Source organism: Cebus imitator, unplaced genomic scaffold, assembly GCF_001604975.1.
Source record: "Cebus imitator isolate Cc_AM_T3 unplaced genomic scaffold, Cebus_imitator-1.0 Scaffold11, whole genome shotgun sequence".
Lineage (NCBI taxonomy): Eukaryota > Metazoa > Chordata > Mammalia > Primates > Cebidae > Cebus > Cebus imitator.
Window position 1 is genome coordinate 5,936,000 of NW_016107326.1, and position 14,379 is coordinate 5,950,378.

The window sequence follows — 14,379 nt, forward strand, 5'->3', positions numbered from 1 at the left end:
AAGCAATCCTCCCACCTCAGCCTCCCAAAGTGTTAGGATTGCAGCCAGTGTCTTTGAATTGTTTCTATTGTTATTTAGTTACATGTATTGCTCTTATCTTCTGCAGTGTCTCATCAGTTATTAGTCCCATCCAGGGTATTTTTTGTCTAAGATAATATCATTTTATCAGTACTTTGAGTTGGGTCTTTTTTTTAATGTATCTATTTACTTTTTTTGTGGAGATGGTGCAGGGGGCAGGAGTAGGGGAGCATCTAGCTTTGTTGCTTAGACTGGTCTTGAACTGGCCACAAGTGATCCTCCTGCCTCACCTCCCAAAATGCAGGGATTACAGGTGTGAGCCACCACCTGGCCATTATGTGTCTATTTCTTCATTTAACTTTTTGGACATATGTAATGAACAATTATCATAACTGTATTAATTTCCTTATCTGGTAATTTTATTATCTATGTCAGTTCTTGATTGATTGACTTTTCTCCTATTATAAGTGATACTTTCCCACTTCTTTGCATGCCTGATAATCTTTGACTAGATGTCAGGAACTATGAATTCATTGTTGGGCTCTGGATACTTTGGCATTTCTATTAATATTCTTGAGCTTTTGGTGGCATGCTGTTCAAATACTTGAACACAGTTTGATCTGAGTCTTCCTTTTAAGATTTGTTAGGATGAACCCAGAGACATGTTAGGTCAGGGGTAGGATTTCTCAATAGCAGCACCATGACATTTGGGGCCAAATAATTCTTTTTTAGGGAAAGGGGTAGTCCTGTGCATTATATAGATATAGAATGTTTAACAGCATCCACCCCCCAAAGTTGTGACAACCAAAAATGTCTTCAGACATTGCCAAATGTTCTGAGAAGTGGGGAGAATTGCCCCTAGTTAAGAGCTGCTGCCTTAGGGTTAGTTTTGCCTCACTACTATGGCAAGATCTTTCTGTGTTTTCTACCCAAAGCTGCATGAATCACGAGACCTTTTTTCAATCTGGCTATTTGGAATAGGCACTTTTCTTGGCCTTATGTGAGTACTGGGAATTCATTTGGGTGGTCTTTCCTTGTTCTTGGTTTGTTCTTGGAATGCCTTACATAGATGTGCTGATAGGCATTCAGCTAAATATTAAAGAGAGATCTGCAGATCTCTGGAGTTCTTGTCTGTGTATCTCCTCTCCAGTATTGTGCCCCAGAAACACTAGGCATCTTGTCAGCTCCATCTCCTCAAGTCAGTGAGCCTGCCAGGTCTAACATGAGTTTCCCATCCTGTGCCTCTTGTGGCTAGGAAACTCAAGGCCATAACCTAGGGCAGTAGGGTTCACCTGATTTGTTTCCTGCCTCTCAGGGATTTTCCTGATGTCCAGTATCTTGAAACTTTTTTTTTCTCCATATATTTTGTTTGTTTTTGGTTGTTTCAGGTGAGAGAATAAATCTGGCCCTTGTTACTAAATCTTAGCCAGAAGCACATGTCCTTTAACATACCATTTATTTGTATCAATTATTGGTAAAAGCTGAATTTTTAACATTCTTAAACATTTACTAATCTAATTTCCTTGTTTTATCAATTTGTATTTGTCATTCAAAGTCTCCGGTTCCCTGTAATTCCCTTGGTACAACATAAATATTAAATGAGCCCTAAAGCTTTTTATCATCTTTTAATATACCTCTTTCATGCAGGCTCTCACAGTGTTAGCTAAGTAGGATTTTAGTATGGGCCTCTTAACTATTATATAGTAGCATACAATTAAAGGGCATGCACTGACCTGATAAAGCAGAACAGTGAAATGTATCATGCTTTTAGGGCATTCCCACAGCAGGCTCAAAGACTTCCAAGAGATTTCTATGTGTAACTCATATTTTCTAAAACATCAGCATCAAAGCCTGTTAGCCTGATTGAGGTTGTAAAGAACTGGGGAGCTAAGACACGGGGAAAAAAAACATACGAAAGAAGAGAAGAATCATTTTGAACAGAGTATGAGAGGAAACTGTACTAACAAATAATGCTTTAAGAATGGGAGTGACATGGAACCCATTGGTGGTAAGTTGTTAGAGAAAGGGGAATAGCAGACTAGAATAATGTGACTGAAGAAATCTGGCCTTGTTTTATATGAAAGAAACTTGTCTCTCAGATTTGCTGTATCATAACTACTACAGAGATTATAGCATGTGCTTGTTGGATATTTAAGGATGAAGTAATTTAGTCAGAGCACACCTTGGGTAAAAGAAGGTATGTGTAGTAGGAAGGGTGAAACCATCTCGTTATCCATGTGAACTGAAACAGCAAAATCATATTTCTAATGGAATTCTGTATATGATATAATAAATGATATAAAAGAATATATCACATAAATGTGTAAGTTCCGTGTGTTAAAGTGAATAAATCTTAATTCTTTGACATTTGAGGTGGTGATGATATGCTATAGCTAAAAAGAGTGAAATAAGAGTTTTTGTTATTCCATAGTGCGTAAGAATTAGACAACTTTTAAAAAAACTAAAGACTCCTTGTAAATGGATGTGATAATTTTCAAAGACAGAAACTATGTGGGTCGATAATAAAAGTTCTTTTGTGAAACAAAATATGACTTAAGGTTTTCAAAAATTAAAATTGCTTTTAGTAATAACGAAATAAATGCTTAATGGTTAACTGACATTTCCCTGACATTCATCTGTGGGTGGATTTTATCAAGCTTACTTCTTGTTTTCTAAATACTATAGTTTTGATGATACAAGTGGTGCTCATGTAGACAAAGTGTCTGCCTTTGCCAAGTGATTATAAGTCTTCATGGCAAGAGTTTATGTGGGTAGAAAAAGAATGCGGACCAGTACCAGATTTTTACTTTTCTCACTATGAGGAAGCACAGAAAGTTTTTCATAGCCAAAAATGCATTTATACGGCCATAATAAACACTCAAATCAAGAATTATTATATTGTGAGGAAAGGAAGAGGATTTTGTCCTCATTCATTTGTCCTTCAGGATAGAAGGATATTCATCTGTATTGATGTTTTATTTGGTTTTTCAAGACTTTGAAAATAAAGTTTAACATAACATATATAGAGAAAAGTATAGATCACAATTATACAGCTTGATGAATTTTTCGCAAAAGGAACAGATCTGTATAACTAATATCCAGATTTTTAAAAAAGAACATTTGTATTAGAACTGGTGTGGGGTTTTTTGTTTGTTTGTTTTGTTTTGTTTTGTTTTGTTTTGTTTTGTTTTGTTTTGTTTTGTTTTGAGACAGAGTGTTGCTCTGTTGCCCAGGCTGGAGTGCAGTGGCACAATCAGCCCACTGCAACCTCTTCCTCCCGGGTTCAAGTGATTCCCCTGCCTCAGCTTCCCAAGTAGCTGGGATTACAGGCACCTACCACTACGCTCAGCTAATTTTTTGTATTTTTAGTAGAGATGGGGTTTTACCTTGTTGGCCAGGCAGGTCTTGAACCTCCTGACCTCGTGATCTGCCTGCCTCAGCCTCCCAAAGTGCTGGGATTACAGGCATGAGCCACTGCACCCAGCCCGAGTAGGCTTTTTAATTAACTTATAACTGATGCTGTGGAAAAGCCATTTGTAAAATGTCTTTCTGTAAAAATGTTTGGTTATTAACTTTTCTTCTGCCATTGGAGTCATATGCATAAAATTATTAGTATGTTAATCTATTGAAAATCATTCATTGTTGAATAATTTTTGTTTCTTTTACTGTAGAAGCCAATAGGATAGTGTAAGTAAATTACTGTTTCTGGGGTGGGGATGGGGGTGTGTGTGTGTGGGGTGTGTGTGTGTGTGTGTGTGTGTGTGTGTGTGTATTTTTTTTTCGAGAAAAGATCTCCCTGTTGCTCAGGCTGGAGTGCAGTGGCACACTGCAGCTTTGACCTCCCAGACTCAAGTGATCCTCCCACTTCAGCCTACCAGGTAGCTAGGACTACAGGCTATGCCCAAGCTAAATTTTTTTTTTTTAATAGAGATAGGGACTTGCTGTGTTGCCGAGACTGATCTTGAACTCCTGGGCTTAAATAATCCTCCCAACTCAGCCTCTCAAAGTGCTGGGATTATAGGCATGAGCCACTGCACCTGGCCTTTTCCTGGTATATTTATGTGTGTTTGTCTTTGAAGAAATTGTTAGGACACACTGAAGCTTTTGTTTTGTTTTCCTGTTTTCTCTTGACAGGCAGTGGAAGAGGAAATGGCAGGTCCTAATCAACTCTGCATTCGCCGCTGGACTACCAAGCATGTAGCTGTGTGGCTGAAGGATGAAGGCTTTTTTGAATATGTGGACGTTTTATGCAATAAGCACCGACTTGATGGAATCACATTGCTAACATTGACTGAATATGATCTGCGGTCTCCTCCTCTGGAAATCAAAGTCTTAGGGGACATTAAAAGGTTAATGCTCTCGGTCCGAAAATTGCAGAAGATACATATTGATGTTTTGGAAGAGATGGGCTACAACAGTGACAGTCCCATGGGTTCCATGACCCCTTTCATCAGTGCTCTTCAGAGTACAGACTGGCTCTGTAATGGAGAGCTTTCCCATGACTGTGACGGACCCATCACTGACTTGAATTCTGATCAGTATCAGTACATGAATGGTAAAAACAAACATTCTGTTCGAAGATTGGACCCAGAGTACTGGAAGACTATACTGAGTTGTATATATGTTTTTATAGTATTTGGATTTACATCTTTCATTATGGTTATAGTCCATGAGCGAGTACCTGACATGCAGACCTATCCACCACTCCCAGATATATTCTTAGACAGGTAAGTTTTGTTTCTGGGTGCTAAGTTTGTAGGAGGTTGTTACAAAAACAGCAGTGATGATATATTTATGATAATTATATTGTTTCTTATTGTGGTAGGTAGATGTATACTTTCCATTTGCTTTATTTGGTGGTATAAAAAGATATGCTTTGAAATCACCTTTTTCACTTAAGAGTAAGTTAGGTCTTCAGCCTAGGTGAATGAGAAAAACCACTGCTTCATTTTTTTAAATTTAATTTAATTGTATTTTATTTTCTATTTTGAGACAGTCTCACACTGCACTGTCATCCAGGCTGGAATGCAGTGGCACAACCATGGCTCACTGCAGCTTCAGCCTGTCGTGCTTAAGCAATTCTCCCACCTCAGCCTCCCAAGTAACTGGGACTATAGACATGTGCCACCACGTCCAGCTAATTTTTAAGTTTTCTGTAGAGATAGAGTCCCAATGTGTTGCCCTGGCTGGTCTTGAACTCCTGGGCTCAAGCGATCCTCCTGCGGTAGCCTTCAAAATGTTGGGATTACAGGCATGAGCCATCATGCCTGGACTGCTTTATTTATTTTTGTATAGTTATAGCTCCTTGGGTACTTTAGATTTTAAAAGGGTATCCTGGAAGGATGTTTGTAATAAATGGAACTTGGTTGCCTTTTTTTTTTTTTTAAATGAAAAATATAGTTCTGCTGTTTCAAAAATATTGATGGTGTCATATCATCAAATGAACTGGAACTATTACAAAGAATACAAATGGATTCAATGATAGCATGCTGTTTTTATTAAATACTGAATACATAAAAAAAGAATACAGTATATGTGTAACATATGAAAAATAAGAATAGAATAGGCCGGACATGGTGGCTCATGCCTGTAATCCCAATACTTTAGGAAGCCCAGGTGGGAGGATTGTGTGAGTCCAGGAGTTCAAGACCAGCCTACAAGTTCAAGACTTGCAACATACCAAGACCCCCATCTCTCCAAAACGTTAAAAATTAGCCAGGCATGGTGGCACATGCCTGTAGTCCTAACTATTCAGAAGGCCAAGGTGGGAGGATGACTTGAGCCTAAGAGGTCAAGGTTACAGTGAGCTATAGTTGCACCACTCCACTCCAGCCAGGGCAACAGAGCGAGACCCTGCCTGTCTCCAGTAATAATAATGATAATAATAATAAAACAAATACTCAACTATTTTCACATTTTTTATTTTTAAATCTTTTAAAAATTTATAGTACTTTCTTTTTTGTTTGTTTTTGGTTTTGTTTTCATTCTTTAGATGGAGCCTCACTCTGTTGCCCAGGCTGGAGTACAGTGGCACAGTCTCATCTCCCTGCAACCTCCACCTCCCTGGTTCAAGCAATTCTCCTGCCTCAGCCTCCCAGGTAGCTGGGATTATAGGCACTCATCCCCGTGCCTGGCTAATTTTTGTACATTTAGTAGAGATGGGGTTTCACCGTGTTGGTCAGGCTGGTCTCAAACTCCTGACCTCTAGTGATCCACTCACCTTGGCCTCCCAAAGTGCTGGGATTACAGGCATGAGGCACTGTGCCTGGCCCTTGTTTTTGTTTTTAGTTTTTTTGTTTTTTTTTGTTTTTTTTTTGTTTTTGAGACAGCATCTCACTGTGTCGCCAGGCTGGAGTGCAGTGGCATGATCTCTGCTCACTGCAACCTCCATTTTCCGGGTTCAAGCTATTTTCCTACCTCAGCCTCCCAAGTAGCTGGGACTACAGGCACCCGCCACCATGCCTGGCTAATTTATTTTTAGTAGAGCCGGGGTTTCACCATATTGGCCAGGCTGGTCTCAAATTCCTGACCTCATGATCTGCCCTCCTTGCCCTCCTGAAGTGCTGGGATTACAAGCATGAGCCACCTCGCCCAGCCCCATGTATTTTTTTTATAAAACATTTTGCCCTTCTAAAAGTGCCTTGGCTGGGTATGGTGGCTCACACCTGTAATCCCAGCACTTTGGGAGGCCAACGCGGTTGGGATCACCTGAGATCAGGAGTTCGAGATCAGGAGTTCAAGACCAGCCTGGCCAACATGGTCAAACCCCATCTCTACTAAAAATACAAAAATTAGCCAGGCGTGGTAGCACATGCCTGTAATCCCAGCTGCTCAGGAGGGTGAGGCAGGAGGCCAAGGTTGAACCTGGGAGGCAGAGGTTGCAGTGAGCCGAGATCGTACCATCACACTCCAGCCTGGGTGTCAGAGCAAGACTCTGTCTTAAAAAATAAAATAAAATAAAATAAAATAAAAGTGCATTGTAGTATGTGTATTTAAAAATGAAATGAATATAAAATGTCCATGTTCCTATGCCAGAATAATGTATACGTCACATTTTGCTCCCTATCAAACCCCAACTAAAACTGTAGTAAAGAGGTTTCTGTTGTTGTTGTTTTGAAACAGAGTACAGACTGGTGTGCAGTGGCACAATGTCACCTCACTGCAACCTCCACCTCCTGGGTTCAAGCGATTCTCCTGCCTCAGCCTCCCAAGTAGCTAGGATTACAGACATGTGCCACCACACCCAGCTAATTTTTGTATGTGTGTTTTTAGCAGAGATGGGGTTTTACTGTGTTGGCCAGGCTGGTCTCGAACTCCTGGCCTCAAATGATCCACCGACCTCAGCCTCCCAAAGTGCTGGGATTACAGGTGTGAGCCACCATGCCCAGCAAACTATAGTAAAGAGTTTTTTATTTTTGTTTTTTAAGTAAGTCCACAGGATGGAGTGGATAAAAGAGGAGAAAACAGCCATACATTTTTGGAAGTTGGAAGACAGATGGATGAGCAGCAATTGGCAAACCCAAAATTAACCTAATTATAAAATTTGAGCAATGGGGAAAACTGAGAACCAACCCAGTTTATATTGCAGATTTCTCAAGGCTCTGGATACTGGAGTGAAGGGGTGATACTAAAGTAAGGAGAACTTATTGAAAGCTGGTTAAGAAGTTGTTATATCCCTGTATCGCTTCTCCTGTTCTATACCGTTTTTCCAAATGTAAACTGAAGATCCCAAGGAAGTAAAGAAGAAATCATGCGGCTATCTGGGGAAAATAGCACTTTTAGGCAAAGGAAACAGCTGGGTGCAAAAATCTGAACTGGGATTGTGTCTGGCAGGCTTAAGGAATAACCAGTGAGAGATGAGAAGAGCAGATCTGAGAGGAGACAAGAAGCCAGATTGTATAAGGACTTGAGGCCCACTGTAAGGACTTCAGCTTTCGCTCTAAATGAAAAGGGAAGCCACTAGAAAGTACTAAGGAGGAGAGTTGGGGGATCTAATTTCTATTTTAAAAGGTCATTCTAGTTGTTGTATTGGGAATAGCCTGGGGGTGTGGGTGGGGAACTGGAGATCATTTAAGAATTTATGAAATTCATCTAGACAGGCCAGTCGGTGGCTCACACCTGTAATCCCAGCACTGTGGGAGACTGAGGCAGGCAGATCACGAGGTTAAAAGATCGAGACCAACCTGGCCAACATGGTAAAACCCTGTCCCTACTAAAAATACAAAAATTAGCCGGATGTGGTGGCAGGCGCCTATAATCCAGCTACTTGGGAGGCTAAGGCAGGAGAATCGCTTGAACCTGGGAGGCGGAGGTGGCAGTGAGCTGAGATTGCGCCGTTGCACTCCATCCTGGGCAACAAAGCAAGACTCTGTCTAAAAAAAAAAAAAAATTCATCTAGACAAAGAAGATGTTCGATTGAATGAGAACGGTGGCAGAGATGGTATGAAAGAGTCAAATTCTATATGTATTTTGAAATTAGAGCTAATGGAATTTGCTGATGAATTTGGATTTGATGAATTAAGAGAAAGAGAGAAGTCAAATATTATTCCAAGGTTTGGGTTTTGTTTGTTTGTTTGGTTCTGGTTTTGAGACAGAGTCTCACTCTGTTCTCCAGGCTAGAGTTTAGTGGTACAGTCACAGATCACTGTAACCTCAGTTTCCTAGGCTCAAGTGATCTCCCACCTTAGCCTTCTGAATCACTAGGACTACCGGTGTGTGCCGCCACAACTGCCTGATTTTTAAATCTTTTGTAGAGATACGGTTTTGCTATGTTGCCTCGGCTGGCCTCAGACTTTGGCCTCAAGTGATTCTCCCATCTTGGCCTCCCAAAGCACTGGGATTGTAGGCATGAGTTACCACCCCCAGCCTATTCCAAGATTTTTAACCTGAGCATCTGTAAAGATGGGGTTGCCATTTACAGAGATGGGAAAACTGTGAAAGGAGCTGACCTGGAGGAAAAATTAAGGGTTTGGTTTTCAACATGTCGGGTTTAAGATACGTTTTATAGCAAAATCAGATGTCAAGTAAGGATGGAAATATAAACAGAACTTCAGAGAGACTGAGAGAGAAAGAGAGAGACAGAGAGAAAGAGATCTAGGCTAGGTTTTGGGAATGGGCAGAGAGAATAGTATGCTGGAAGCCAAGCAAAAATAAAAAAAGTATTTTAAGACGTTAGGAACAATTGACTGTATCAAATGCTGCTGAGAGGGCAAGTAAGATGAGAGTAGTTTACCACTGGCTTTAGCAACATGTTGGTCTTCAGTGACTATGACAAGAGTTAATAAGGGCAAAATGGATTATAATGGTTTCAGGAGAGAATGTGAGTTGTATTGGAATTTACATGAAGGTACTCCACAAATATGAAACAACATGAGCACAATAGTATTTATGTGACATTATGTGTAATAATTATAAGCATTGTAAATAATCTAAATGCTTACCCATGGGAAGCTGGTTGAATAGACTATCATACCTCTAAACAGTGGAATACTATTTAATCATAGAAAAGAATGAAGACAATTTCTGTGAACTGATACAAAATGATTTGCAGGAAAACCTCAGCAACAATAGCACCATGAACACACAGATCATGATTTTAAAATACCATTCCCAGGTCAGGTACGGTGACTTACTTCTGTAATCCCAGCATTTTGGGAGGCCCAGGAGGGAGGATTGCTTGAGTCCAGGAGTTCTAGCCCAGCTTGGACAACATAGTGAAATTCAGTCTCTGCAAAAAATTAAAAATTAGCTAGGTGTGGTGGTGTATGCCTGTAGCAACTTCAGAGGCTGAGTCAGGAGGATCACTTGAGCCCAAGAGATCAAGGCTGTAGTGAGCTGTGATCATGCCACTGCCCTCCAGCCTGGGTAACAAAACGAGACCCTTTGTTTGTCTTAGTGAGTAAACAAATAAATATATACCATTCCTCACAAAAATTGACCAGACCAGGGCTGGGATCAAACAAACGAAAAATAGTGGGGTGAGAGGGGAAGTTCTTGAAGAACAATATGGGCAAAATAAATGTGGATGGCATGATTATTCTGCCTCCTGCAGTGTATTCAGGCAAGTCATCAGTAGATGCTAAAATCTATTAGGTGAAAACCCACTGAGGGGGAGCTTATTCACATGATCTGAAAGTCTCATCTCACATATTACTTAATATGTGACAGAGGGAATGAGTAGCTTCACAATGGCAAGATCTGGAATGCATCATCTTAACCAAGTGATCAAAAGTAGCATCACGGTGAGACAAACTGACATTATGTGCATTGGGTGTGATGTCCACAGCATCACCTCTGCAATAATCTTGTCCAAAAACAAAAAAGTTTAACCTATATCTAATCATGAAGAAACAATCAGATAAATCAAGAACATGGAATATTCTACAAGACAGCTGACATGGACTCTGAAAATGTCAGTGTCATGGCAGGCAAAAGCCAGGGGGAATTGTAAGGGAAATTGAAGAGACAACCAAGAGCAGCATGAACTTTAGTTAGATCCTATATCAAGAAAACAAAAATACTGCTATAAAATACATTTTGGGGACAATTAGGAAAACAAATATGGACTGCATATTAAATAATGAGTGAAGAAACTGTATAATACGATCACATGAAAGCAAAAACTGTGCTAATAATGAAAGTTTGGAAAGTAGAAAGCTAAGTACCTGTTGTGAAGTTGGGGATGGAAGGTAGTAGTGCCCAAGAGGTAAGTTTAAAGTACCAACCATCACTCAAGGCCTGGTACAGATAGGGGCTAAATAGGGGAGCATTGGTTATAAATCTATCTAAGCCTGGGCAACATGGTGAAACTCCATCTCCAAAAAATACAAAAATTAACCAGGCATAGTGGAGTGTGCCTGTAGTCCCAGCTACTTGGGTGTCTGAGGTGGGAGGATGGCTTGATCCCAGGAGGCGGAGGTTGTAGTTAGCCAAGATTGCGCCACTGCAATCTCAGCTAACTGGGCAACAGAGTGAGACCCTGTCAAAAAAAAAAAAAAAATCTACTTAAGGTTTTAGACCTGCTCTACTCTGACAGAAGACTAGTGATCTGTTCTCCAGAGAAGCTGAATGTGAGGCACTGTAGACTTAGGGATACCATTTCCAGATGAGAACAAAGGTGCTGTTTTCAAGAGGATTTATTAAAAGTCTGTATACCAATCACAGAGACTTCTAGCTCTTCCTTAAGTAGCCAGACTTATTTCCTATCACCTCTCTCACCCAACCCCAGTCTTCCACGAAGGATAAGATTCCTTTCCTTAGAAAACCTAGAGAAAAACACTGAATAACTGGTTGGGATAGGATATCCTTTTCTTTCTTTCTTTCTTTTTTTGAGATGGTGTCTCACCTTGTTGCCCAGGCTGGAGTGCTGTAGCACAATCTTGGCTCACCTGCAACCTCCACCTCCTTGGTTCAAGCGATTCTCCTGCCTCAGTCTCCCAAGTAGCTGGGATTATAGGTGTCCACCACCATGCCCAGCCAATTTTTGTATTTTTAGTAAAAATGGGGTTTCACCGCATTGGCCAGGCTGGTCTCAAAACTCCTGACCTCAGGTGATCCACCCGCCTCAGCCTCCCAAAGTGCTGGCATTACAGGCGTGAGCCACCACACCCGGCTTGGGATATCCTTATTTAGTCAACCAGATCTCCGTACACTCACTCTCAGTGAAACCCACAACTTGACAAAGCTCAGTCTATGCCCACAGAATATCTCATTATCTTTTTTAGTACTTTACGGTCAAATATGAATGGTCAGTCAAGAAACCAGACGTCTGAGAAAAACATTAATGCAAACAGAAAAAAAAAGTAAATTAGAAAACACAAAATAGGGAACAGGTGAACACTTCAAAAAAACAACTTTCATATTTTCATGAGAAATAAGAGATGTTCCATTCTGTGTGACAGTAATGAGAAGCCAAAAGAAAATTCAGAGAAAAAGAGCTTTTGGAAAATAAATGAAAGTAGAGGTTTAAAATCCAGCAGGGGCTGGGCACAGTGGCTCACACCTGTAATCCTAGCACTTTGGGAGGCTGAGGCAGCCAGATCTTCTGAAGTCAGGAGTTCAAGACCCACCTGGCCAACATGGTAAAACCCTGTATCTACTAAAAATGTAAAAGTTAGCCAGGTGTGGTGGCAGGTACCTGTAATCCCAGCTACTCAGAAGGCTGAGGCCAGGAGAATTGCTTAAACCCGAGAGGCAAAAGTTGCAGTGAGCCAAGATCCCACCACCAGACTCCAGCCTGGGCAACAGAGCAAGATTCTGTCCCAAAAAAAATAAAATTCAGCAGGATTGGCTGGGCACCATGGCTCACACCTGGAATCCCAGCACTTTGGGAGGCCAAGGCTAGTAGATAACTTGAGGTCAGGAGTTTAAGACCAGGCTGGCCAACATGGTGAAACCCCATCTATACTAAAAGTACAAAAATTAGCTGGGCGTGGTGGCGGGCACCTGTAATCACAGCTACTCAGGAGGCTGAGGCAAGAGAATCAGTTGAACACGGGAGGTGGAGGTTGCAGTGAGCTGAGATCATGCCACTGCATTCCAGCCTAGGCAACAAGAGCGAAACTCCGTCTCAAAAAAAAAAAAAAAACAGGTTCTGATAGGTGGGGTAATTTATGACACAGATTTTTTCCTCCCAGTTTCTCTAAATATCATCTTCTGAAAGAGGTAAAAGTTATATAAAGCCAATTTTAAGGTCATTATTAAAAGAGCACCATACGGAAAAGGGTGGCATCATTCACATCCATACTTCTTCAATTCAAAATCATTTTGTTCTGTTCCAGCGTTCCTAGAATCCCATGGGCCTTTGCCATGACGGAAGTATGTGGCATGATTCTGTGCTATATTTGGCTCCTGGTTCTTCTTCTTCACAAGCACAGGTACCTCATTACTCCATTAAAAGATTGAACATGTGTTGACTCTTGTATCAAGGTCATAAAACCTTATCTTTCTCTTTGCAGTTTGCTTGTTAATTTTCTTCTATGGTAATTGTGACATAGTTATTAACAAAAGAAAATGTTTTGAGTTCGATGAGTAAGAGTCAGCCTAAGATAATATCTACATATTTAATAATATCCTGAATGCATTTTGCAAGGAAATATCAGAGATGAGGATGATTAGGCATAGGGCAACCATTGCTGTATGGCTGGTCACCTTCACCTCTGATCTAAAGAAAGATAAGAGGCCAGGCTCAGCTGCTCAAGCCTATAATCTCAGCACTTTGGGAGGCTGAGGTGCGCAGATCACTTGAGGTTAGGAGTTCGAGACCAGCCTGGCCAACATGGTAAAACCCTATCTCTTACTAAAAATACAAAAATTAGCCAGGTATGGTGGCCCATGCCTGAAATCTCAGCTACTTGGGAGGCTGAGGCAGGAGAATAGCTTGAACCCGGAAGGCAGAGGTTGCAGTGAGCCAGAAATCACACCAGTGTACTCCAGCCTTGGCGGCAGAGTGAGACTCCATCTCAAAAAAAAAGAAAGAAAGATAAGAAAGTTTTATCTTCCTTTAGAAACAAACTGGAAATGTCTCTTTCTGTAGAAGGATAGAAACTCTTCCAAGGATATTCTTTGGTCAGATGTTTAGGTAGAAGAAATTTTCTCTGCTTGGAGGAAGCCCATTAAAAAAGAGATTATTGGCCAGGCGCGGTGGCACATACCTATAATCCCAGCGCTTTGGGAGGCTGAGGCAGGAGGATTACTTGAGCCCAGGTGTTTGAGACCAGCCTGGGAGAGACTCTGTCTCTACAAAAAAAGTTAAAGATTAACCAGGTGTGGTGGCACATGCCTATAGTCCCAGCTACTCGGGAGGCTGAGGTGGGAGGATTACTTGAGTCCAGGAGGTCAAGGTTGCAGTGGGCTGTGATTGTGCCACTGTACTCCAACCTGGGTGACAAGAGTAAGACTCTGTCTCCAAAAAAAAAAAGATTATTTTGTACAACATGTGCATATAGACTGTGTGGTTTACTTCAGATGGCATAGAAAGTTGCTAAATTGGAAAGTGATTCTTGGCACTTACACCAAAAATGAAGGAAATAATGAAGGAAATAATTTATTTATTTTATTTTATTTATTTTTACTGCTTCTTGTGGAGCAAGGCTAACTCACCAGCAGTGTACCCAGCATTCAGCCGGAAGAAATTTTTTAATTAAAAAAAAGAAGTATGGGGGGCTTCTTTCTTAGTTTAATGGGCAAGAAGAATTAGTAGATTTAAGTAAAAAACAAGGCATTGTGAGCTAAAAATTTAAAGATAAAATTAGGCCGGGCGCGGTGGCTCAAGCCTGTAATCCCAGCACTTTGGGAGGCCGAGGCGGGTGGATCACGAGGTCAAGAGATCGAGACCATCCTGGTCAACATGGTGAAACCCCG

At 41.0% G+C, this 14,379-nt stretch overlaps 1 protein-coding gene across 2 annotated transcripts in view; it reads left to right on the forward strand.

Moving 5' to 3' along the window:
* SAMD8 (sterile alpha motif domain containing 8) overlaps nt 1-14,379 on the forward strand; it is a 57,297-nt gene that overhangs the window by 30,832 nt on the left and 12,086 nt on the right. For both annotated transcript variants that reach the window (XM_017549832.2, XM_017549842.2), the window contains exons 2-3: nt 4,153-4,745; nt 12,798-12,893. In XM_017549832.2, the coding sequence (XP_017405321.1) occupies nt 4,153-4,745; nt 12,798-12,893 (689 nt within the window). The remainder of the gene's footprint in view (nt 1-4,152; nt 4,746-12,797; nt 12,894-14,379) is intronic.